The sequence below is a fragment of the Aphis gossypii genome, chromosome 3 (genome assembly GCF_020184175.1).
Source record: "Aphis gossypii isolate Hap1 chromosome 3, ASM2018417v2, whole genome shotgun sequence".
In the NCBI taxonomy this organism is placed as follows: Eukaryota; Metazoa; Arthropoda; class Insecta; order Hemiptera; family Aphididae; genus Aphis; species Aphis gossypii.
The window spans coordinates 22,413,528-22,439,311 of NC_065532.1; the positions used below are offsets into that span (position 1 = coordinate 22,413,528).

The window sequence follows — 25,784 nt, forward strand, 5'->3', positions numbered from 1 at the left end:
AACACTAAACATTTAACGTTGTCAACTTAGTGACATTTTATAGACTTTTTGAGTAAATACTTATAAGTTATAATAAGTACAGACGTACAGATTATTATAGCTGTACTTATTGTATATTATGGTATTAGGCTTATGGCAATCGCCGATCGATTATTTCGTTGGAAATTTTTTTTAGATTTATATAATAATGGGCGTGGTCTTTGGTCTTAACATTGATCGATCATAACTGCACAATAAACTAACAATAAAAATAGTACTATCTAAAACAGCCAACAGTCACAAAATATGGTTATTTTTGTATGTTATATTATAGTTATTACTTTATTAGTTATTAATGTTATTATAGTTATTACTGTCGACTATCAATGTTATGAAATGTTTGTTTTCGTAAAGCAATAACCGCGAAAGCAACCAAATATACAAGTTGGTTTGCTAAAACTATTTTTTTATATAGTAAACAATTTGTTTAATTTGTATCGTCTAAAGTTTAGACTTGTTAAGACGGTTCTTATCAATATTCTATATAGTTCATTCGATTTTTCCGTAGTGTATTAAATAACATGAGTTAAAGAAATTATAAGTATCGAGTAGTAATGGGAGCCAGCCGACCATTTATATTTTATCTTGTAAACATACACGTCTAAAAATATTGTACTTGTCATTAAATTAACGCTATATATTTTTGGAAACACCATAGAAGGCTGTTGGGTTATCCCAATATAAATCTGTTATCGTCTATTTCGTGATGTCGCGTCCATCGATTGGCGGTGGTGGTGATGGTTAACAACCGTTTTCGTATTTGATTGTTTACGTACATATTATTTTTAATTTATATTTTACAATTATTAAACTGATAGACGATAATATTAAAGTCTCAGTCTGTTACCATTGTCTAATGTCAAAGTCATTCACCTATTCGTCATTCGTCGTTTAATGCGTACGTGGTACTTTGATTTTGTGAGTTTTGTCAATATATAGATATCTCTGATGAACTTAGCAGGTAAGTATTAATAGTATTATTTTAATTATATTTAATAATATTATAATTTGAATTTAAATTTACCTACCTATTTCCAGTGTGTCATTGAAATTGAAATGTATACTCTTTTATAGTTTTATATCGATAAAAATAAATTACAGACGAATATAATAGGTATATTGGTATTATAAATTATGTTGAACATACTAAACAAAATTAGGATCTTAGTAAGGGGAAATTAAAACTTGACATTTTAATCTATATAGGTACTGCTATATCATCATAATAAATTCTTCGATTTCTTTGCAGATATAGGTAATAGGTAATATAATATAATTTATATTAAATTGTATCGAATACCTAATTATCTACCATATTATAAAAAAATATTTAAGAATTTTTATTGAAACTTTAAGCTATTTTGAAGATTTATTAAATATGAATCAGCATCAATATTTGAGTAAATCTACTAAACGAAGAAGGTTTCTTGAGGAGGTTGAAGTAATTGATCTTTTTAATAAAAATCCATCTTTAGTATCCTCTGAACCTCAACCTACCTCCCAGCAAGTTAATATATTACAAAATGATCAAAATACATCTAATCTTATTATTCAACATTCCATTAGTAATTTTTCTAATTGTCAAGTAAATAATTTAGATGAAATAGAAGTCCTTGATAGTAAATCTGATAGTTACAATAGCAGTGATGAAGAAACAATAGGTAATGATTTTTTTAATAATGACACAGAGCTCATTTTAAAATCTTTAGCTCAGTGGGCAGTGCACTTTAATATTACAAATATGGCTTTTTCTGCATTGTTAAAATATTTAAAATCACATAAGTGTTTTAATAGCTTTCCGGTTGATGCTCGTACTATTTTAAAATGTTCAAATAATAACTCTAAAGAAATTATATCAGTTCCTCCTGGAAAATATTACCATTTTGGCATAGATAATGGCTTAAGAAATATTGTTAACTTTTTAAATAATTCTGAAGACACGATTAAAATAAATATTGGAATTGATGGTTTGCCTCTTACTAAAAGTTCGGGTAGCTCATTCTGGCCAATTCTTGGTAGCATAAAATACTATTCGTGTACCTATGTTTTTATGATTGGTCTTTATTGGGGATTAGAAAAACCTTTGGATAGCAATTTATTTTTGAAAGATATGGTTAATGAATTAAAAGAACTATCAAGTGTTGGAATGTCTACACCTTATGGTAAAAAAATTGTTTTAGTTGATTGTATTTCTTGTGATGCTCCGGCTAAAAGTTTTGTTTCAAAAACAAAAGGGCATACAGGCTTTTATTCTTGTTCAAGATGTGAAATTGAAGGTATATATTATGAAAATCGAGTATGTTTCCCTGGAAAAAAAGGTAAAACAAGAACACATCAAGATTTCTTAAACCGTACTAATGAAGAATATCATTTAACTGATTCAATTTCTATTTTAACTGATATACCACTTATTGATATGGTTTATAGTTTTAGTCTAGACTATATGCATCTTGTGTGTTTGGGTGTTGTAAAAAAACTAATATTATTATGGTTAGGTAATATGAAAAAATCTCCATTACATGTTCGTTTACAAAACAAAAACGAACAAGCCATTTCATCTAACTTGTTATCTCTCAGACCTCATATATGTAGTGATTTTTCAAGATATCCCAGAGGACTTAATGATTTACCGAGGTGGAAAGCTACTGAGCATAGATTATTTTTACTTTATTCAGGTCCCGTGGTCTTAAAAGGTATACTTAATGATGAATGTTACAAACATTTTATTTGCTTGCACATATGTTTTAGAATTTTATTGACTCCAGATATAAACATAGAATTAGTTAATTTTAGTGAAAAATTATTGATATATTTTGTAGAAAAATTTGAAAAACTTTACGGAAAACATTTTGTTTCTCATAATGTACATGGTTTACTACATATTGTAGATGATTATAGAAAATTTGGATTTCTAGATAGGTGCTCTTGTTTTCCATTTGAGAACTATATGAAAGTTCTTAAAAAAATGGTAAGGAAACACGAGAAACCTTTGGAACAGGTGATCAAACGGTATGAAGAAATACTAGAATTTTGCAAACCTGAATTAGTTATCCCAACAACTAATATTATAATTAAACTAATGAAACCTCATAATGAAGGACCTCTTATTAATGACAAAATAGCTGTGTCCCAATTTACAACTGCTACAATTAATGACATAAAGATAAATATTACATCAATTTCTGATTGCTATATTGGATTTGAAGAACTGGGGAAATTAAATATTTGTAAAGTTGTTAATATATGTAAAAATATCAGAGCTGACAATGAAATAGTATTTGTTGTAAACATTTTCAATAAAGTTGAGCCATATTTTGATAAACCTATAAATAGTTTGAAATTAGGTATAGCTGTAGTAGATAACTTATTAGATAACTTTGTTCAAGTTAATATTCATAAAACAAAATTTAAAAAATACATGATAATAAGTAGTAATCAAGATTTAAGTTTGATAGCTTTCCCTATTTTACATACAAATTAATTTAAGATTAAATATTTTTTTTTTTTTTTTTGTAATTAATTTTATAAATATTTTCTTTATTAGGTACTCTAAAATTAATTACAATATAATAGTTTAGTCTATAAGATATGTATTTGTAAATAATATTATAAATTACAATAATTTGTACCATATTTTATGATTTAATTGTTTGGATTGTAATAATAATAATAATAAAAAAAAAAACAAATCAATAATCATATGTATTTGACAGTTTTAGAATTTGAAAAATGGATTCAAATTTTTTAGTAGCACATTTTTATGATGATGAATCAGTTGAAGCTGTGCCTTCGTTTTGGTTTAAAGGCAAAAAGTTATGTGCTTGGCCAAAAAATAAAGCGCTGGTCGGAAAATGTATTATATCAAAGCATAAACCAAATGATAAAGAGTTCAAATATCTTAGTGCTAGGATTCTCTATAACAACATAGGTAAACAAAAAGTACCTACTATTTCTTTCAAATTGTTAGTAATATGATATTTATATTCCAAATACTTATTTTGTCGTAATATAGAAACTCTAGAAAGAGCAAGAAAAATAGCAGATATAGCTAAATATAAATCTGATTTTTCATTAACCGATGATGAAACTGTAAAAGAAGTACAAAGACCTAGTTCTCGTTCATCGTCAACTAATTCTATGCCACTATTTGACTACTTTGGTATAAAAAACATAACTTTATTAACTATTAAAACTAATTTCTATATTATATAAAATCAATTGAAACATAATTTTTTTTATGAAGAATCATTGTTTTAAATTAGATAATGAAAATGATGATGTATATTCACCTTCACCAAGTTTAAAAAATAATAAAAAGTCCGATTCTAAAAGAAATCTTGGTTGGTCTCCATCACCAAAGAAAATGAAAAGTAACTTAAAGTTTTTATTTATTTATAATTAAACTATAAAAGTATTTTATTTTTACAAATTTGAACATAATTAAATTTTTTTTTTAATCTAGTTAAAACTCAACAGCAATCTGTAATTGGTCAAAGTTCATCTGCCAAGCAAAAGCTTACATTTAACGAAGAACTACTAAATAATGATCAACTTTTGGGTAGTCCATTGAAAAAAACAACTTATTGTAAGATTTAAAATATAATTTATGTAAAAATTATTATTTTGCTAATTAAAAAAATATAATCAACTTCAGCAAGCCAAAAAAGAAGTAATGAACTGCAAAATTTGAGACATAATTCAGCATCAACATTGTCAACATCCTTGGAATTGAACAAAGGTACCATTTTATAGCAATATTTAAATTGATTTACTTCTGGAGTATGTTAAAAATAATAATACTATTCAATATTTTTAGATACTGAATGTCTTAATCAAATTTTGAGAAATTTAACATTTTTGAAGTACGAAATAAAACAAGTTTTGAGCAATCAAGTAATTATAATGCAGAGATTAGAAACAACTGAAAACATTTTAGAACAAAATCCAGTTAGACTTGACAGACAACAAAATGGCATTGATTTATCAAACTGTCCACTTCCAATTAACAATATTATTGACCTTACTACTCTTGAAGACAAAATATCTGGCGACCAAGATTTCAAAAATCAATTAGTAAGTTAAAAAATATATTAATTTTCTTGTTTTATTGTATTTATTAGTGAGTATACAGGCTTATATTCTTTATTTTGTTATTATCAGGTCTTAATACTTGATAGTCTAACATATCTTGTATAAACTTGCAATTACTTTATTTATATTAAATCAAAATTTTCTTAAAATTCGATGTTTTTAACGTCAAAAGTTCTAAATAATATATAATATGTATTATTAATTTTAAATTCATCCTGTTATAGGTGGCTGAGCTATCATTTATTGGTGGGAAAAATGTCAAACTGGTGGTAAAGCGAATCATGTCCAAATTATTTTCTGATAGCTTACTTTCTAATTATTCATATACCGGGAAAAAAGGGAAAGATAAATTTTCAATTCTATCAGTGTGCTCAGTTGTATTTGGTAAGAACTACTACAAATATCATATTATATTTAATAATATTATGTAAAATTACTATTTGTATTTCCTCAAGTATTTATTTATTTAGTAACATAAATATAATATATATTTTTTATACATATATAAAAGTTCCTGAATCTTGTAATCAAATTATAAAATATATATAAAAAAGGTATAATACTTCCAACTCATATTATAGTTAGATTACTGCTATGTCAATGCACATCTTATTTGAGTATGTCTAAAATTATAATTATTATTAGATTATTAATGTAAATCTAATTATCTTTTTAGATGCAGTAAAGAAACAACAAAAATTTAAAAATATTCAGTTAAATGAAATTGAAGAAGTGATCAAATATATTTTGGCACAAGCACCTTTTAACTTCAAAAGATTAGAAGCCAAACAAAATAAAACTATGTAAAATTTAATTTAAATCAAAATAAATTTTTTATTTAATAATAATTTTATGTATTTTTTCATCTTTATAGTTGTAATCAACATTATATTTAATCATTAATATATATTACATGCCAATGACAGATAAACCTTCTGAAGAACATTATTTAATATTATTACAACATAGGGTCAATGTTTTAAAATATTTAATGAATGTTTGATAAATGTTAATTTTCAATATTTATTAATATTAATAAATAATACATTTTTGTCCACAAAACATTTATGCAATGATTATTAACATTTAAAAATTAAGTATCAATGAATATCAAATATTTATTAATGATTAATTATTAAATTGCAATGTTTGGTAAATATTTCATAAATATTTCAATGCTGTGTGGGTAATGCTATGGATTTATTTGGAAATGTAGAGAAAATTTTTGATTTTATTTGTTCTAGCAAAAAAAGAGTGGCATTATTTGAGGAAAAACAAAAACATATGTATAAAAATAAAAGAATAAGAAGAGTTAAACGTGTTACTACTACACGTTGGATGTCCCATAAGTATGCTTTGGACGTTGTATTAGAAACATTTGATGCTCTAATTATAACATTAGAAGAAATTCGTGGACAAGAAGGTCAACATGATCGACGAGCTGGATCTGATGCTGGTGGTTTATTAAATTACTTTTCTACCAAACGATTTCTTCTCACAGCTTTCTTATTTAAAAGCATTTTTGATATCATTGAACCAACATCATTAATTCTACAAAGCCCCGATATGGATATTTTAGCAGCAGTTTTATTAATTGAAAAAAAAATTCAGCAAATTAATAAATTACGTTCAAGAGTTTTTAATAGAAACAAATAATTTTGAAAAATCTTTGACTAATATAGAGTCATTTAATGATGATATAAAACGCATAAGGAAAAAGAAGAAAATGCAAGGAGAAAATGCAACTGACGATCCCATAACAGATCCTTTAAGATTCTTTAAAACAGCAACATTCTATACAGCAATTGATTGTACAGTAACACAACTAAAAGAACGGTTTTTGGGAAATAATAAGTCAAAAAATGACCAAACAATGGGATTACTTAAAGATATATCTTTACTATTAAGGAAGCGAATCAAAGAAGTTCAAAATAAACATACATCATTACCTGAAGACTCATTTACTGTATTATGTGATATATATAAATCATTTGTTGACAAAGATTCAATATGCGAAGAATATATTCAATTTTGTTCTATCATTGACCAATTGGAATTAACTAATAATCTACCATCTAATTTACATAATCAAGATAACAACAACGCTAATTTAATAGATGAAAATACATCTTCTGAATCTGAATGCGTTGAATCAGAACCTGAAGAACAATATACCCGTGAACCAACGTCTCCTACTGATTCTAAAATAACCAAAAATCATGCATTATTGCTTCCAATTTTTAAGTAAGAAGTTAAAAGTATACCTAGTTAATATTATTAATTAAAACTCATATTGTTATATAAACGAGTAAGCATTAATGGTTTTATTTTCTTATAGGATATTTTGTACAAATGGTATGAAACCTATATTTCCAAATTGTATATGGGTTTCAAAATTGCACTTACTTTGCCAGTTGGAAGTGTACAAACAGAAAGATCTTTTTCAAAATTGAAAATAATAAAAAATAGACTTCGATCAACAATGGCTAATGACCGATTAGAGTCATTGATGATTATATCATGTGAACACGATATAGATGTAGATTATGATTATGTTATTAATAAATTTAAACAATCAAGCCCTCTTTTAATGACATCACTTACACTATGAATGTATATAAAATATATAAAAATATTACTTCTATATTAAAAGTTTAATTTTGTATTTTTCTGTTTCTTATAATATAAAAAATGTTTGTATTGTATGTATTGTATATTATATTTGTACTTTTATATTGAAGAGGTTTTTTTGTATGTTTTATTACTTATGGAAGTAATAAGTCTCTTTATAAATATATATATATATATATATTTTTTTTTATAGGTATACAAATATTTTGTACTTTACGATTACAATAACCTACCTATATTAATAAATTATTGTAGAAAATTAAGTAGGTATTAATTTAATTGGTAAAAATGTGGGTGGGTGCCCGGGGTGGGTAAAAATTTGTATTCGCGACATGTAATAATAAATCCATGTGCGCCACTGATAATATATATATATATTATATATATTTTATGAAAGGATGCAGGATGATGGGAAAAATTAGAAGAGATCGCTAGACGGAGTAAAAAAAAATACAAGATTGTAGAGGTTATTGCTGAGTTTACTTTTTCATTCATCTCTTTCGTTGTATTGTGTAGATTGAATCCTCTTGTGGCTGTGAATGTTAATGTTAAGTAGTCTAGGTGGAGTATTGGTTGACCGTCGGGTATGCCTTTATTGTGGTACCGATTTTGTATTAAATTGGTTTTACACATTTTTTTAAATAAAACAATATTAGTTATTTTATTATAATGATACATTCTTTTTTTTTTTTTTTTTTTATCACACTGTTTACATTTTTGTGAAATTGATTTTATAAGTAAAGTGTTGATTTTAGTCGTGTGAAATGGATTATTATTTTATTTTATTTTTTGAGTAAGTATTAGAGATTGTATTGTTTATATTTTAATGTAATATTATGATGTTCGAACATATTTGTAGTTGGTCTTACATTGTGATTTTTGTTCAATCAATTTTGTTTAGTTTAAATGTAAAGAGTGTATTAATTATTTGTTTGTTTAACTTCGTTTAATTATCTTTGTGGAATAGGAGGGGGCACAGTTAACATGTCTGTTTCGATAATAGCAGAGTATATTTTATATCCTAAATTTATTTAAATTCCTATTTATATCGACAAATTTTATTATTTAACAGGTTGCTTGCGAGATAAGGCGTTAGAGGCAATTGCTGGCATACCGGTATGCGGTGACAATTATTCACTCGCTTGGGCCTCGTTAACGGCGCGCTTCGATAAGCCGCGTTTGGTTGCGTCTTCACTGTTAGACAAATTATTGACAGCGCCGAAATCGTCGAATGAAAATTTAACTGAATTAAATAAATTTTTATCGGTTTTTGACGAGGGGGTCTCCGTACTCGAATCAATGAACCTCCCGAATCTCGGCGATTTTATTTTATTTTCGGTCGCGTCGCGTTCTTTGCCGTCGTATACAGTTAAGCTTTTTGAAGCGCAATTGTCTAATAGCTTTCCAACAGTTAAGGAACTTTTGACGTTCGTTAAATTACGTGTTAACGTTCTCGAATGTATACCGAATGATGCAGTTCATAAATTAGTAAAGCAGCCATCAACGCATAAGTCATCTAACACTTCAAAGGGTTACACGTCTGCCCCTAGTAATTATAAACGACCACAACCGACCTCGTTGGTGTCTAGTACCGCATCGTCAAAATCAAAAGGGCCGTGCCCCATTTGCAAGAGGTCACATGCAATTTCGTCCTGTCATACATTTACCGGTTGGTCCGCTGGCACTCGCGAAACTTGGGTCCGTGAAAACAAGCATTGTTTTCGTTGCTTGCGTGCTGGTCATTGGGCCCCAGAGTGTAAGTCTCCGGTACAATGTGATAAGTGTTCTTACAAACATCATCCTTTGTTACATAGATAAAAATAACGGTCCAACATCCGACAATCAGGTACCGTGCGATGAACCGCCGTCTCAATCGTCCCTTCTTGGTAGTGGTTGTCATCAATCATCCTCGGTTATTTTAGGTACCGTTTTAGTCCACATTCGCGACTGTGGTGGTGTGTTGCACACTGTACGCGCACTAGTCGACTCCGCGTCGCAAATAAGCGCCATCACTGCCGATTGCTCCGCCCAATTAGGCTTGAAGGTTACCCGTTGGACCGCCCCCTGTATCTGGTCTATCAGGTGCGTCGGTACCGAACGTTAAGGGATTGGTAACTTGTGATATTCAGCCTAGATTTTCGAATGAACCATTTATCAACTTTACAGCATGGGTGTTCCCCACAATTACAGTTGACATGCCTAGCCAATCAATATCCAATCAGGTAGCAGATAAATATAAACATTTAGCCCTAGCAGATCCCTCGTTCACAGTACCAAGTAAGGTTGATTTGCTACTCGGTGCGGATATATTTGCGCGTATCCTGAATGGAAAACGTGTGTCGGTAGGTGACTCGTACCCTGTGGCATTCGGTTCAATATTTGGTTGGATAATTATCGGCCCCGTCCCTACTCCAAATAGTTATGTTTCCGTTTCACATCACATCTCTTTGGTTTCCTCAATCGAATCCTTAATGGATAAGTTCTGGCAAGTTGAGGAACCAGAAGCAGCTCCTGAGACTTTCACTAGTGACGGACGATGTGAAGAGATGTTCCGTGATAAATGTTCACGTGACGATTCCGGACGTTTCGTCGTCCCCTTGTTGTTTCGCCAAGCAGTCGCGGAAAGTACCTTCATTGGCTCGCGTGCTGTCGCGGTCAAACGTTTTGAGTCTCTTGAGCGAAAGCTCGCATCAGACAGCCGACTTCGCGAGGCGTATTGTAAATTTATGGCTGAATACTTGTCTTTAGGACACATGTCCCCAGCTTCGTCCACAGGTTCCTATTTTATACCACACCATGCTGTGTTCAAGTCTTCCGACCCGCCAGATAAAATTCGTGTCGTATTTGATGCGTCCGCCCAATCGTTTTCTAGTCCGTCATTGAACCAATGTTTATTCACGGGTCCGAAACTACAGCAGGACATTATTGATGTACTAATGAGGTTCCGTTTACCGCGTCATGCATTCACCGTGGACATTAATAAAATGTACCGACAGATCTTGTTAGTTCCCGAACATCGTTGTTATCAACATATCCTATGGCGTGCATCCCCGCAGGACGAACTTAAAGCATACGAACTCAATACTGTAACATATGGGGTAAATTGTGCCCCGTTCTTGGCTATACGGGTGCTTCGAAAAATTGCCGAGTCCGATTGTGCGGATGTTCTAGCTGTCCGTGACGCTTTAATGTTAAACACTTACGTCAATGACATCTGCTTGGGGGGAGACACGGTGGAAGAAGTACTCGCTCTCCAAACCGATTTGATTAATGTTTTGCAAAGGGCAGGAATGAGCTTGAAAAAATGGTCAAGCAATACTGCCGCGGTTTTAGAGAGGGTACTGCCTGAAGATAGGGCCGGCGGGATGTTGTCTTTTGACGATGACACTTGGAGCGGTACCAAGGTACTAGGGCTCCAGTGGTCACAACGTGATGATACATTTTTATATATTGTTCAACCTGAACGTTTAGTCTCAACTAAGAGGGGTATGCTGTCTCTAATTGCCCGCATATTCGACACGCTTGGTCTATTAGCTCCCGTAATATTTTTCGCAAAACAATTAATGCAACGCGTATGGCAACTTGGTATGTCATGGGATGATCCGTTGCCCCCGGAAATAGTTGTCGTGTGGAAGAAGTTCGTTGCGGATCTCCCCGTGTTACAACAAGTCACTGTTCCCCGTTTTATCGGTACTCAGCTCGGCGTACAAGGTGTCCTATGCGGATTCTGTGACGCGTCCGAGAAGGGTTATTCTGCGGTCGTTTATTTAAGGTTATCTAACCAATCCGGACCACCAGTAATTTCATTGTTAGGTGCTAAAACCAAAACAGCTCCCCTCAAGGCGTCGACGATTCCACGTTTGGAGCTCTGTGCGGCGGTCTTACTTGCTCGGTGGATGGTTCGAATTAAGACCGCGTTGCACAACAAAGTCCAAATAGTAGACCTATACGCATGGTCAGACTCGACGACGGTACTTAGTTGGCTGAAAGTACCACATGAAAAATTTAAAGTTTTTGTTTCAAACCGCATACACAAGGTGACAACGTTACTACCCGACTGCCATTGGGATTATATATCGTCGCTTAATAATCCGGCAGATTGCGCGTCGAGAGGTATTTTCCCTACAGACTTAATCCATCATAAGTTATATTGGTATGGGCCTGAAATTCTGTATCGTGATGTGCTCGATGGGCCGGCGTTAAGTCAGAACATCGATACCGAAAATTTACCGGAATTAAAAGCCGTGTCGCCATCGACGTTAGTGACCAAGACAAGTGATCCTCCCGAACCGGAATGGTTCTCACGTTTTTCCTCGTACTTCCACATGATACGTGTTGTGGCTTATGTGTACCGTTTTATTCGACTTTGTAAGCGTCGTCAAACAGATTTAGTCCCTTTTTTAACCCGCGCCGAATTGGACCACGCCACCGTGGCCATTGCTAAATGCTCACAGCGCGTTACGTTAGGTAAGCCACTTCACGACCTGTTACACAACCGTCCGATTAGCGCTGGGCCAGTAGCTCGTCTCCGCCCGTTCATCGATCAACGCGGTCTCATTTGTGTTGGTGGCCGCCTGTCAAACGCAGATGTACCGGAGACACAAAAACACCCAATCTTACTAGGCAAGACGTCGCATTTATCAATTTTGTTGATACGTCACTGGCACGAAGTAACCGGTCACGGCGGACCGAGAATATTAACATCTCTTATTAACCAGTCCTACTGGATTCTATCACTTAATACGCTTATTAGGTCAGTCCTCTGTAAATGTGTTACTTGTGTCCACCTAGCGTCTGTTAACCCGCAACCCGTCATGTCTGACTTACCTACGTCTCGGGTGTCTGAATGTCATCCATTTTCGCGTGTCGGAATCGACTTCGCTGGTCCTATTGTGATGACTGAACACCGTTTACGTAAGGCCCGTCAGTTTAAGGTATACATTGCCGTATTCGTATGTTTCGCGGTAAAGGCTGTACACCTGGAATATGTGTCTGATTTATCGACGGATGCGTTCTTAGCATCGTTACAACGGTTCGTCGCGGGTCGAGGACTTCCTACGGACATTTACACTGATTGCGGTACCAACTTTGTCGGGGCATCTAATCAGTTACGCAAGCTTGTCAATAATCCCGAATGTAAGGACCATCTGATTTCCCGTTTCCAATGCACTTGGCATTTCAATCCTCTTGGTGCACCCCATTTCGGAGGCTTATGGGAGGCGGCTGTGCGTTCAGCAAAACGCTTAATGACACGCATTATGGGAGAACATACCTTCTCCGTTGAGGAACTGAGCACGATGTTGTGCCGCATAGAGGCTATTTTAAACTCTCGCCCTTTGGTTCAACTTTCATCCGACCCGACAGAATACGATTGTCTTACCCCGGGGCATTTTTTGATAGGCCGCCCGCTACTCTCGCTCCCTGAATTGAGTCTAGCTGATACGACGATCCCTTTAGCTCAACGCTGGAAGTTGGTAAACCAATGCGCACAGTCTTTCTGGCATTCCTGGCGCAATGAATATTTAAATACTCTCCAGATGCGGAATCGTTGGACGACTGATGTGCCCAACATTTCTGTTAACGATATGGTAATTATTAAAGAACTTAACGTTCCTCCGTTACGATGGCATATGGCGCGAGTCCAAGAGGTGTTCCCCGGAGCGGATGGAGTAGTGCGTGTAGTTCGTTTGCGCACCGCAACGGGAACTATAAAGCGCCCAGTCGTTAAAATTGTAAAATTACCGAGCGCCTAAAATCTATACCCATCTTAGTATAATATTCTGCAATACGCCCTGCCTTATCTACTTATTTGATTATTACTATCGTCATGTGTAAATCTGCTTGCACCATGAATTTACTGCGGGATGTACGGGGATGGCAACTAGTGTAAGAGGCGTACGGAGGTTTATATTGTCATAAGTCAGTAACTATTTTAGTATTGCAATGTTTTTAAAAAAAAAAAAAAAAAATTCTTTATGTTGTTATTTATTTATTCATGAATTTATTATAAATCATGACATGTGTATTTATATCTATTGCAAATTGTACAACTATATTTGTGTATTATTATTACCCTTTGTATTTTTTTTTTTTTTTTTACTATTATTATTCTTTTTTTTGAATTTATGCACTTTTTTGCAAAAGTTACAAGGGTGACCATTTAAAAAATATGTTTATTAAAATGTTTATTTTTTCGTATTATGATTTATTATGTATATATAGTATTGTCACTTATTCAATCCACTTATCATCCGGCCAGCCTGACCAATCGATACTTGCATCACCATTTCCATACACTACCAGTTGTAAGCCGCCCCTACGTCTTCCAAGGGGGGAGGATGTTCAAGATATATGATCCGACTATCGTTTATCGAGATATTTCGAGACCAAAGCGACGACCGTTGTACCCGATAAGCTCGTCGAGTTCAACTGTCGTCCCCTCCCCTCTTGCCAAGACCACTTCGGACATCCACCGACGTACGACGTACTGAGTACTGAGGCAGTGTGCTCTCCTGCGACCGTCGTGCGAGACGTCGCATATTGTTTTGTGAGACGTCGCGCTTTGGCACGTGTGCCGTTGTTCTGGTGTGGGCCATTTTGTGCCGTTTGTGCGCCGTGGTTGACGCGAGTAGTCGTTCGTCCGCAATCGTCGTGTGAGACGTCGCGGTTTCTGTCGTGCAATTCTTCGCAGTTTTGTCGTGTGAGACATTGCTTTTTTATCACGTGGAACGTCGCCGCTGTCGTGCGTGGGCACGTGTTTGCTGTTGTCGACGTTGTCGAATCATCGGTGCGAACAGTCGACTCGTCGTGCGACATTCGTTCAGTGTCCCCCCGTTGTGGGCTTGTAGCAAATACGTTCAAGTACCTACAGAACACGCGGATCTTGATGTCATTGACCCATCGTCTATCGTCCGGATCCAATAGTCAAGTGCGGCCAGTCGGTACTCGAGATTGGCACCACTGCGGGAGAGCCAGCCGTCGGTGGATGGTGACCGCCTGCGGTAACAGCTGCTGGTATCGGTTGGTCTTTTTTGTTTTGTATATCAGTGATATCGAACTGATATCATCTGAATTGTTATTATTATTTGTTTAACCTTAATACTTGATATTGTTATTTGGGCGCCCGTCTTTTTTTTTGTAGAATTATTATTAGTATTTATTAGTATTTATTAGTGTGTATTTTTCACAACACGCATAAGTGTATTACAATATTATTATATATTTTTTAGCACGACGGTGCTTATCAATAATTGGTTTGTGTTATTTACTTTAATATTGGTCACCCACAGCTCCTTGTACAAGTGTTAATATATTATACTCTGGGTGTTTTAGTTTGCCATCCTAGGCCAACCGCCTTATGTAGGAGCCTGGTGGTACAGTTATAATATACAGATAGCCAATGTCATACTTATTTTTAGGCACTTAAGGGGGAAGAGGTCACTCCTATCCTTTACATATAGGCAATTACAAAAAAAACTTTATTTGAAAACAATTGGATGAAATTAAGTACATCCAAAGTGATTTCTCCGTAGCGTCTTTTTCATAGGAGTGACCTTCCCCCTTAATTTTCTTATGGCATGGGGTATCTGTATAAGACACTTTATAAATGTCACTCTAGCATTAAATGGATCACATCATATAATCAACGCTATAATATGTAATGTTTGAAGTTTGAAATATTTCATGTAAATCATTACATTTTTTTTTAAATACAAACATTGATGATAATTATTTAATTATTATTGTTCTACATTTCATTATATAATATATAATGCTATTGTAATATAACAATTGTTGTATGGTATACTAATAAGATTGGTGATTACTGATTGCCACCCTGTATAAACCTTGTGCAATTTTAATAATTTCAATGAAAAAGTTTTGGGTGTTAAAAAAACAGGTTTTATATTTAAACTAGATGTGCCTCGCTCTGCTGTGAAATTCGGTCTAAGTGAAATTCGGTCTAAGTGAAATTCGGTCTAAGTGATATTCGCTCTAAGTGAGTACCCTAGGTCGGAGACGGGACTGTAAAGAAAATATCGTAAAAAGTCTAGTAGTCACAATTTTAGTTAACCTAACCTCCGGTGGTTTGAGAGGAGCCGATGGGGTCCTAACCTAACCTTCGAGGGGGTCGGTGTGCCTCGATTTCTGGGCTGGTGGAAGCCGCCTTCGAGGGGGTCGTGTAAAAATCGTGTTATCAGGAATTCGGTCGGAAATTGTAATCGGGTGTCTAGAAAAGAAATCATACACTAAAAAAGTAAGAAAAGTACTGAAGTCGAGTAAATAAAAACGAAAAATGGTAATTGAGTGTCTAGCTATCAGTCCTAAACTGGTGTAATACGGTTTCCCATTGCATGACCTGTTCTTTTTGTATATACAAAAAATGTATTTAGCGAAAATGATAGTCGAGTGTCTAGCTATCAATCATCACATCACGTGATGCCTGCGCCTCCGACGTCGAAATCTAATGTTGTATTGTAGGATTATAAGTATACAGTCGAATAACATATTGTGAGCATTCAAGTCGAGTTGTCAGTTATCATTGGGAAAAATCGAATTAAACGCCATTAAACCCACCCACCACGTAGGCAATCCGACTGCGTCGGATCGCGGACAATGCGTGAATAGTAGGTTATAATGCCAATATAGTATAATATGAACAATCTGATACCGTGTTCCGTCGCATGCCTGGTTCTTTTTTTCATATTATAAAATTTATTTAGTGAAAATGGTAGTTGAATGTCTAGCTATCAGTCATCATAATATGATGTAAATTGATGTCCGAAAGTTAGATCCATAATTGTCATACTTCCTAATGTCAAAGTTCAGATGTTGTTTTTGATATATAAGAAACTATAAAACATATCAGATGTCATAAAAATTGAAAACATAAAAATTCAAAATGTACTCCATTAACGCGTTGTAGTACTACACTTTATATTATACTAATAATAATCGTAATAATATGGTATTAAAAAAAAATCGTAGACGTATGTATTTTATCGTATAAGAGAAAGCAATAGCTTTAATTTTCAAAATTCAAATTAAAAAATCAAAAAATAACTTGAAAAGAATGCAATAAATTTAGAGCGTTCGCGGGTGGCCGTGTATATCAAATCGCCGCAGTAGGATCGATTATAATATGTATTATGAAGTAAAATTAAAATTGGCATTAGTTACAATGAATACAACAATAAGTATTTGAGTTGACTTTTCTACAATTTTAATTAATTTTTTTATTTTTTATTGTAGGTATTTGAAATATTTGAAATTTGAATTTAGAATAATTTTGAAACGCAAAAGAATTACACGATAGAATAGAAATTAAGTATTTGAGGGGGGTCTAGCAATCAGTCATCACCTAAAGTAAATCTTTGTAATATGTACTTTTAAATACATCATCATTATTATCATAATTTAAAAATTGTTTTGAAATTTTAAAAATACATAAGGCTTATATCACACGTGATAAATATAAAAACAGGGTAGGTAAATATTTAACCCATCTATGAAAATATCCTTTATTGTACCAATATTTTACATAATTAACCAGTGTCGTGTATTCGTTATATAGTCAGTATTATTATAAATATGTGAAGGAAAGATAAATAAAATAAAGAATATTAACAACAAACAGAAAATAATCGTTTGATGATTATAATTTATAGCTCAGCATTAATGAAATATAATAAGTTGTTAAATAAAAATTAGACAATTTATTGTAATAAATGTATTGGTTTATTCAGAACCAATTTAAAAGCAATAATGCTTTGTAAGTGTAAATATGAATGAGTATGCATTTTAAGCATAACGTCTCATAATATATAAGCTAAAAAAAAAACAGTAGTACAAAAAAAACATGGTGCTTAGATAACAGATGTTGTATATTGTCCAATTGCATCTTATTATTATACGTATTTTCCGTGTCTATGATATCGGTGTTCTAATACATAATATTATGTATTTAAGGGGTTCAATGAGGTATTGGTCTTCTACGAATACAAAATATATACCTAATAAGCAAAATTTGTATATACTTTCGCATATTTAAAGTTGTACGTATTTAACAATAATACGCCGACCGTGGAAGTGAAGGCGTACAGTAATGATGGGTACCTACACTGATAATTAATAAATACTAATTTCGTATTGAGTATAACGAATTTACCAACAATAAATAGATTTACAATTCGTCAAATCGAAATCTTATCGACGATAAGATAGAATTACTATACCCAAAGATTAAATCTAACACGGCCGCCGTTGACGTCCAATTAATATCGGACTGCGAAGATGACAATATATATTATATAAACATAATATAAACGCCACGTAAAAATAAAATCGAAATCTCCTTTTTTTTTAATGTTTAATAACAATTGCATTTCATCGGCGTGCAAAAACTCGAGATAAACCTGTACGTATATAATACAAACACGAAAAACACGTCGAAAATCGGTATTGAATAACCAATCCGCCTAAAATATATAATTACCCATGTATACAATATTGCCGAGTTCGAAAAATAATAAATATACATAAATAGCGTATAGGTAGTAAATAAATGGGAAACTATAAAATATGTAATATTCCAGTAATATACGTAGGTATGTATAATAATATATTATTAAACGGTGTTTAACTCTCGACAATCAAACGAAAAAACGAAAAAAAAATCGGAAAAAAATGCAAAAAAACGACTGTGTCCGGGCGGCCGTGCGTTTCAAAGCGCCGCTGTCGGATCGACGACGTGACCGCCGGAGCGGGATTCGAACCTGCCTACCCTAGCACGGGGATCTAACGCCTAAACCTATCGACTACAGTTCGAGATGGGAAACCGAGTCGAACGTCGAGCTCTTAAGCCGTTTCCAAACCGCAGAGAACACCGCATTAATCGCATCGATTCGCAGTCTCCGTCCGTAGCGATTCCGTTAACGATCGTAAAAGAAGAATCGCCGTCGTCATCGTACGTACGACGACTGTTTAACAGACGCGCGCGCTATTCCGACGTACCTCTCGCGGTTCGAAAATCAAACACAAACGCCCGTCGTCAAGACCAATAACGTAGTTTATGTCGCGGAAACCGAAACGCGCACATGAGAATCTCCGTGTTTAAAACACGCGTACGATCAAATATCGAGTCTCCGTATTATATCACGCACGGGTACGATGAACAGTGATATATTTTACGCGTAAACCCGCTCCGAGCTCACAAGAGCGCGCGTCGTTATAGACCAATACATGAGACAACAGCATTGAGATAATATTATTATCGCTGTCGAGAACGTTTTAAAGACGTTCACTGTCGAGCTACAATAACAATATACGTATTTAAGGCGGGAAAAGGTCGAGAAACGGAAAAAAGGTAGAAAAAAAAACGGAGCGGCGGCGGCGGACGACGTTTTCGAAAACGGCGCGGCGGAACGGAATTTTGTGATTGGTAATTGTCTATAATACGGGTGGCGCCGCGGCGGCGGAAAGACGAACCGCTTCACGCTTTATTATATAAGGAGATTTTTTTTTATTTTTTTTTTTATATTTTAATTACCTATTTTAAGAATTTGAACTTTGTACAATGAAGTAAGAATTAAAGTTATAACAAGCAAATTTATTTATTTATTATTAAATAAAAAATTAAAATAAAATAAATATTTAATAATATTGTTATTTTTATAAATAAAAAAAAAATATTGAGAGTATACCCAATGTGAACCCCACTGCGTATTACCCCTGCTATCAAACTATTTTATTGTAATTGTAATTTATTTCTGTAAACAAAAAATATTAATATACAGGTAACTATTCGAAATACTCGTGATACATGATAATGAAAACTTAACTATACGCAAAAATAACGTAAAACGATATTACGAAAACAACTTATCGGACGACTAACGTCGCAATGTCGTAAAATTTTATAATATTTACATAAGTCGGTATTCATTATAAGGTTAAGAGAAAATAAATCATATTTTAAGCATAATAATAATATTTAATGTTAAGCATAATAATAATATTTAATGTTATTTAAGAAAAAAATAAAACACTAACTTACCAAACAATTTTCAGAATGAAAATTATGTTACTTATTATACATATGACGATGGGAACATTACGATACACAGACAAAAAACTATTACAGTCATCTGGTATTTACTACGAAAACAGATGATCTTTTGAGACGTTCTCCGTGGAAGCCTACGTCAACTTACAAACATTTGATCAGTGAGAACACATTGACAAATTACTAACCGATTTAAAAAACTGTGTACCGAACTACCGAAGCATATATAAATCCGGATAGTTATTGTAACGAATTAATTATTTAACCATACAAATACTTTAGCACACAAAATAAATTTGGTATTAGATTCTATGGTCATAATAAAGTCAATCGAGAGTACGAGACACCATATTGGGAGTTATAAGTAAAATGGCTAGGCTTCTATACGAAATATGTGATTTAGAATAAAAAAGTTTAATTTCAACATTTTTTGGGCACCAAATGCATCACAATTTAAAATAGTTAAAGAACATAGTAAGGTAATAAAATTAGACATAAAAAAGCAAGTGATCGATAAATACTGAACGGGCCAGGAGCATATAATAATGATAATAATACGCGTGCCCGGTTACAAAATTGCTTCGTGCGCTGCACGCACACACCGATCGATTTGTGTGTTTGTGTGTATATAGGTATAACACTCAACAGGAAGTGGCCAGGTTCACCGAGAAAGACCTATGAGTGATACAGTCCATTCCACGAGAGAATAATCAGTCTGCCGACTAGTTTTCGTCGGTGTTCGTCACAGACCTATAAAGATATGCAAGAAATTCGCTAGCGCAAACCGGTGGAACCGTGTTTTTTGACCCAGTTAAATTTTACCCCCCGGTAAATTTACACTAGCGAAATTTTACCAGAGGTAATTTTTCCCAGTGGGGTTAAATATCCCTAGTGAATTTTTACTGGGGATAAAATATACCTAGCGAATATCTACCGGCAGTAAATAATCACCAGTGAATTGCCAAAGTGATATTTTACCCATTATTTACTCCTAGTAAAGTTTCGCTAGGGATATTTTACACAAGTACAATTTCACTAGGGAATATTTATCCCCCCGGTAAAAATTCTCTAGATCAAATTCATATATTTATACTATTATAATGTTTTTAAATACATTTTCTAAGAATAAATTAATCCTTTACGTTAACGAAATCCATTTCCCCAGCTCCCCCCCCCACATAAATAATGTTTACCATTTTTTTTTTGTGGCCTTCACTTGGAATGATTTATAAAGAAACTTAAGAAACTAATTTCATTAATATACAACCCGTTAAGGATTAAAAACCAATTATTTGTGGGGGGGGGAGAGAATTCCGTACATTTTCATTTTTCAAATAATTATCAATTGTGATTTGTTTTTGTTTGTTAAGATATTCAAATATTATTATAATATATTCAGATATTTTATTTTCAAACAAAAACAATTTGTAAAGGATTAAAGATCAATTATTCTGGAGGGAGAGAATGCCCCAAAATTTGAAAATTTCGATTGTAAGTCCTTTATAAAATTTTAATTACTTTAATATCCAATTCGTTAAGGATTTAAGGCCAATATATTCTTGTAGGAAGCTAGGGAAATATAGATCGTCATGAACTAAGATAGTAAGATATAGTAGATCTTACAAGAGACCATACTACCATAGACATAATATATGTCTATGCAAGAGAATTGCGGCTTATCACTCGGTTGGAGGTGATCGTGCCTTTTATTATCAATGATGAGATGCATGTGTTATCACGGGCCACACTATCATGTTTTTTTCTACAAGATACCTAACCTACATAATATTGTGTCATGCCTTCAGCCTTGTATCACACTATCACGTATACATTCAATAGATTCTACAATTCTACATGTGACATATCACACGAGTACACGACGTATACAAATAACCAGTCACCAACCTTAACTAGTTTCGACTTTCGTTGGTACTGTCTCATTTTAATTAGTGTTCTTATTTTTATTCATAAACTTCAACATTTTTGAATTATCGTTGATTAGATAGAACGACTCACACGTAAGAATGCACCATAAATAAATTGCTTGCTCAACTAATTTTTGCCAATTTAAATCATTTCAAACATTACGTATTTGTTTACTTATGATTTTTTTTTTAAACTTTCCTAGGTAAGGTTTTTCTTTTTATAACGATCAATGATCTTTAACATTACATATTTTCAAAGGTGTTCCTGCATCAATATTAACTAATGTTAACTAATAAATGCGTAATTTTTGAAATGACTATTTTATTCATGGTCTGATACACTTGTAAAAATATAAAAGGTATCTTATTATTTTCATATTCCTTAGAAATATCTGCTGGACAGATACTTCTGAGAGTAGATTGAGTTGAAGAAACTACTTTCTTAATTCACATATACGCTGGTAGACCGGAGCAGTACAACTTTTAAAAACTTTTCAATTGCTCTTAAATATATTTCAAAATGCTCCTCTAAATGCCCCAATGTTTTTACTTTCTTTGACCTTCTGCTAAATAGATATTTCTATAGATAGGTGGCACCTAAAGGTTTTTTCACATCTATGATCATTGCTACTACTTGTAATAATTTTCTCAATATTTGATTGAATTTTGATCAAATTGTTTTGCAATACATACATTTAAAATACACTTTGGAGTGTAACTATGTTTTTATGTTTTATAGTAATTTCTGCTGTGTAGATAGGTAGGTAGCAAATACTTGTATTTTATATTATAATATGCTAATATACTATTAAGATGATTGTGTTATCAGACCTGAATTATATTTCCCTGGTGGAAAATTTGTTGAGCTGGCCTCACATACTTATGGTGTAAAATGTGAAAGATGAATTAAGTGGACAATTGATTGTCATACATATTACTTATAAAAATTATAAATAATAGTTTGACTCTTCAAAATTAAGGAAATAATAAATAAGCACCCTTGTCCTACGGAAAACACATTGTAAAATAAATACATTTATCGCTACACTCAGAATCTTAAAGTGTATTTTACATGTACTCAACTAATTAAATATTTTTGGGTAAAATACATATAGTTTTTGAGTGTTTATATTTTGAACTTACAATGTTTCTTCCATTTGATTAAAATTAACTTCAAAAAAATATTAACATTTACCTATAACATTTTTAAATAATAAACCACTTGACCTAAACAATTGTTTTTTCCAAAAAAAAATATTTCTAATAAACAGATTTATAAATTGACTAATTTGAACTTTTTATTGATAGAATTAAAAATAAAATAATTGTTTACCTACTGTAAATGTAGAGTACGTGTCTACATACTTAACAGAAACAAAACATAAAAAGATTTAGATTAATTGTTATTTAATTTGTCAGAGCTTTCTATTATTCTTAAATTTTGTATAATTTTTCTAAACAAAATCTCAAATTCGACCTACTCTTAAGTGAAGAGTCTTAACATAATACATTTCCAAATTCTTAAACTTTTATTTTTTTTTCCTAGGCTATAAGGATAGAATTATTACATTTAGCATATATAATTCATTGTGGATTGTGTTTTAATATGTTTCGTCCATGGGAGGTTGTTGAAAAACAAAAAGAAAACATTTTGTCAGACGAAAAAGAACTAATTAATAATCAAAATGTATCAGAAATTATCAAAAACCCCCCAAAAAATAAAAATACTCAAAATAATCGGTCAACATCATATAATTCATTAAATTTAAAATCAGTCCATTCATACTTATTACATAAAATATATTCATCAAATATTAAGACCACAAACGAAAAATCAAATTTTAGAAAGCAATGCAAACCATATACTGTTGATGGAGATAGTAAATTATGGTATAAGAAAAAAATTAAAAACACTTCATCACAAAAGTTTGAAGAAAAATTAGTTCCTGTGATTCTTGAGCAGTCAGAACAGCAAAAAATTATGTCGATGATACATCAAGGTACAGACTCGAGTGTTGAATCCATTTCTTTATCTAGCCACCGTGGTAGAGATGCTGTTCTGTCTATTATACAATCTCGATTTTACTGGCCAAATATATATAGTGATGTAGTCAATTACATAAAAATGTGTGATGTTTGTCAGAAGGTGAACCCTGCAACCCTGAAAACAGTTTTTGAGTTACAATCTATTTCTGTCCCAACTTCAGTAATGAAACAAATTGGAGTAGATATAGCTTCATTACCTGAAGTTAATGGTAAAAAATATATAATTGTTGCTATAGATTACTTTAGCAAATGGTCTGAGATTGAAGCTATAGAAAATAAAACTGCAGATACAGTTGCTCGATTTTTATTTAAGCTTATCTGCAGACACTCTTGTATGTCTATTCAAATTAACGACCAGGGAAGGGAATTTGTTAATAGGGTTTCTAGTGATCTTCATGAGCTCACCGGCACAAAACAGCATGTAACATCTGCATATCATCCCCAGAGCAATGGACTAGTAGAAAGACAAAACAGAACAATTAAAAACATGCTTCTTAAAACATTATATAATGAGAATAATATTGACAAGTGGCCAGATGTCATTGATGGTGTTTTATTTGCACATCGATCTGTTCGCCATGAAACAACTAAGTATTCTCCTTTTTTTTTACTATATAACCGTGAACCTAAATTACCTGTGGATGTTGACGTTGAAGATTTTACTGATGAAATAGATGAAGAAGCACCAATCCACAAAGAGTATACTGAAATGCCAATTGAAGATGTTTTGAATGTAACCACTTTTGAAAAAAGATATCAACAAATTTTACAGGTTCAAAGTTCTATTTTTAGCCAAGCTGCACAGAACATACTAAAAGGTCAGGAAAAACAAAGAAAATCGTTTAAAAAAAGACATTCAACAAAATCAACCCTTAAAGTAGGTAATTTAGTTCTTTTGAGAAATTGTGTGAGAGACGATCGGAAAGGAGGGTGGTCCAAAGCACCATATACTGATCCATATACCATCTATAAAATACAAAAGAACAATAACTGTATTTTACAAAATATGCAGGGCAAATTATTAAAAAAAACACATTCAATTTCTAACTTAAAATATTATGTTGCCAAAAGTACAAAAAAAAATGTTAATAAGAAACACTACATAAAAAAAAAAAATGAAATACAAATTGAAGATAATCAGTTGGATAATCCTAGCATTAATATAGACACAAATAAAAAAAGTATCTCCGACATAAACATAGAGTCACAACTGGAAGACAACTCCGATATAAATATTAAAACAGAGGTAAAGAAAAACTGTATTAAAAATTTATTTTCAGACCTAGATGACGACTTCAATACAACCGATAAAGTAGATAATCTACAAGAAGCAAATACTGAAATAGTTAAATGTACCCCAGTATTATCAGGAAGTAGCATATTTCGTTTTCGTCCAATAAATCTTAAGTGGCAAAAAGAAAAATCAAAAAAATTAGGCCTAGTTTATATCCATAATGATTATTTTAAGGCTTCCAAAAATGCCTTTCTCCATCCTCCAGTTGAATGCTATAATATAGTAGGTGATGGTAACTGTTTTTTTAGATGCATCGCATTATGTGTAACAGGGTCTCAAGTGAACCATCAATATATGAGACAATTAATTGTAGATTACATGCAAATAAATAGTGACAAAGTAGATAGGTTTTCTGGAACCAACAATTATATGCAGAATAGTGGAATGATAAAATTGGCAACATAGGCGACTGATATTGAAATTTGTTTTACTGCTGCTTTTATTGAAGCTGACATATATACTTTTACATCAAACTCAAAAGGAATTTTCAACTGGGTAAGATATCCAAGTTCTTTAACCCAAAAAGAAGAGCCAAATTATAATAAAATGGCATTATACCTCTATCATAAAAATTCAAACCATTTTGAAGTAGTAATAAAAGTAAAGAAACAGGGTCATTAAAATGAAGAATTGAATAATATTCAAAATAAAGTTAAAATTATAAACATTGTTAACTATTTAAGGTTTTTATTAT

General features: G+C 32.5%; 3 protein-coding genes and 1 pseudogene across 3 annotated transcripts; all 4 read left to right on the forward strand.

Annotated features, from left to right (window-relative positions):
- Positions 1-660: 660 nt before the first annotated feature.
- Positions 661-5,937, forward strand: LOC114123909 (uncharacterized). The gene is made up of 9 exons (XM_050203805.1): positions 661-1,000; positions 3,753-3,967; positions 4,052-4,198; positions 4,302-4,409; positions 4,502-4,624; positions 4,694-4,777; positions 4,856-5,112; positions 5,355-5,514; positions 5,807-5,937. Exons 2-9 carry the CDS (start codon positions 3,769-3,771, stop codon positions 5,935-5,937), a joined length of 1,209 nt encoding a protein of 402 aa, XP_050059762.1. The 5' UTR covers positions 661-1,000; positions 3,753-3,768.
- LOC126551050 (uncharacterized) lies at positions 1,418-2,034 on the forward strand. Its single transcript, XM_050203804.1, has 2 exons — positions 1,418-1,951; positions 2,026-2,034. Exons 1-2 carry the CDS (start codon positions 1,418-1,420, stop codon positions 2,032-2,034), a joined length of 543 nt encoding a protein of 180 aa, XP_050059761.1.
- A 458-nt stretch (positions 5,938-6,395) lies between the features above and the next one.
- LOC114120978 (uncharacterized) lies at positions 6,396-7,741 on the forward strand (annotated as a pseudogene).
- A 2,215-nt stretch (positions 7,742-9,956) lies between these two features.
- LOC126551051 (uncharacterized) lies at positions 9,957-13,830 on the forward strand. Its single transcript, XM_050203806.1, has one exon. It carries the CDS (start codon positions 9,957-9,959, stop codon positions 13,512-13,514), a length of 3,558 nt encoding a protein of 1,185 aa, XP_050059763.1. The 3' UTR covers positions 13,515-13,830.
- Positions 13,831-25,784: the final 11,954 nt, after the last annotated feature.

Bases quoted from the DNA above. Each gene is read 5' to 3' on its own strand.
- LOC126551050 (XM_050203804.1), top strand. From the start codon at position 1,418: ATGAATCAGCATCAATATTTGAGTAAATCTACTAAACGAAGAAGGTTT.
- LOC114123909 (XM_050203805.1), top strand. From the start codon at position 3,769: ATGGATTCAAATTTTTTAGTAGCACATTTTTATGATGATGAATCAGTT. The intron at 4,199-4,301 runs GTATAAAAAACA...GTTTTAAATTAG, and splicing joins GCCACTATTTGACTACTTTG to ATAATGAAAATGATGATGTA. The intron at 4,778-4,855 runs GTACCATTTTAT...CAATATTTTTAG, and splicing joins ATCCTTGGAATTGAACAAAG to ATACTGAATGTCTTAATCAA.
- LOC126551051 (XM_050203806.1), top strand. From the start codon at position 9,957: ATGCCTAGCCAATCAATATCCAATCAGGTAGCAGATAAATATAAACAT.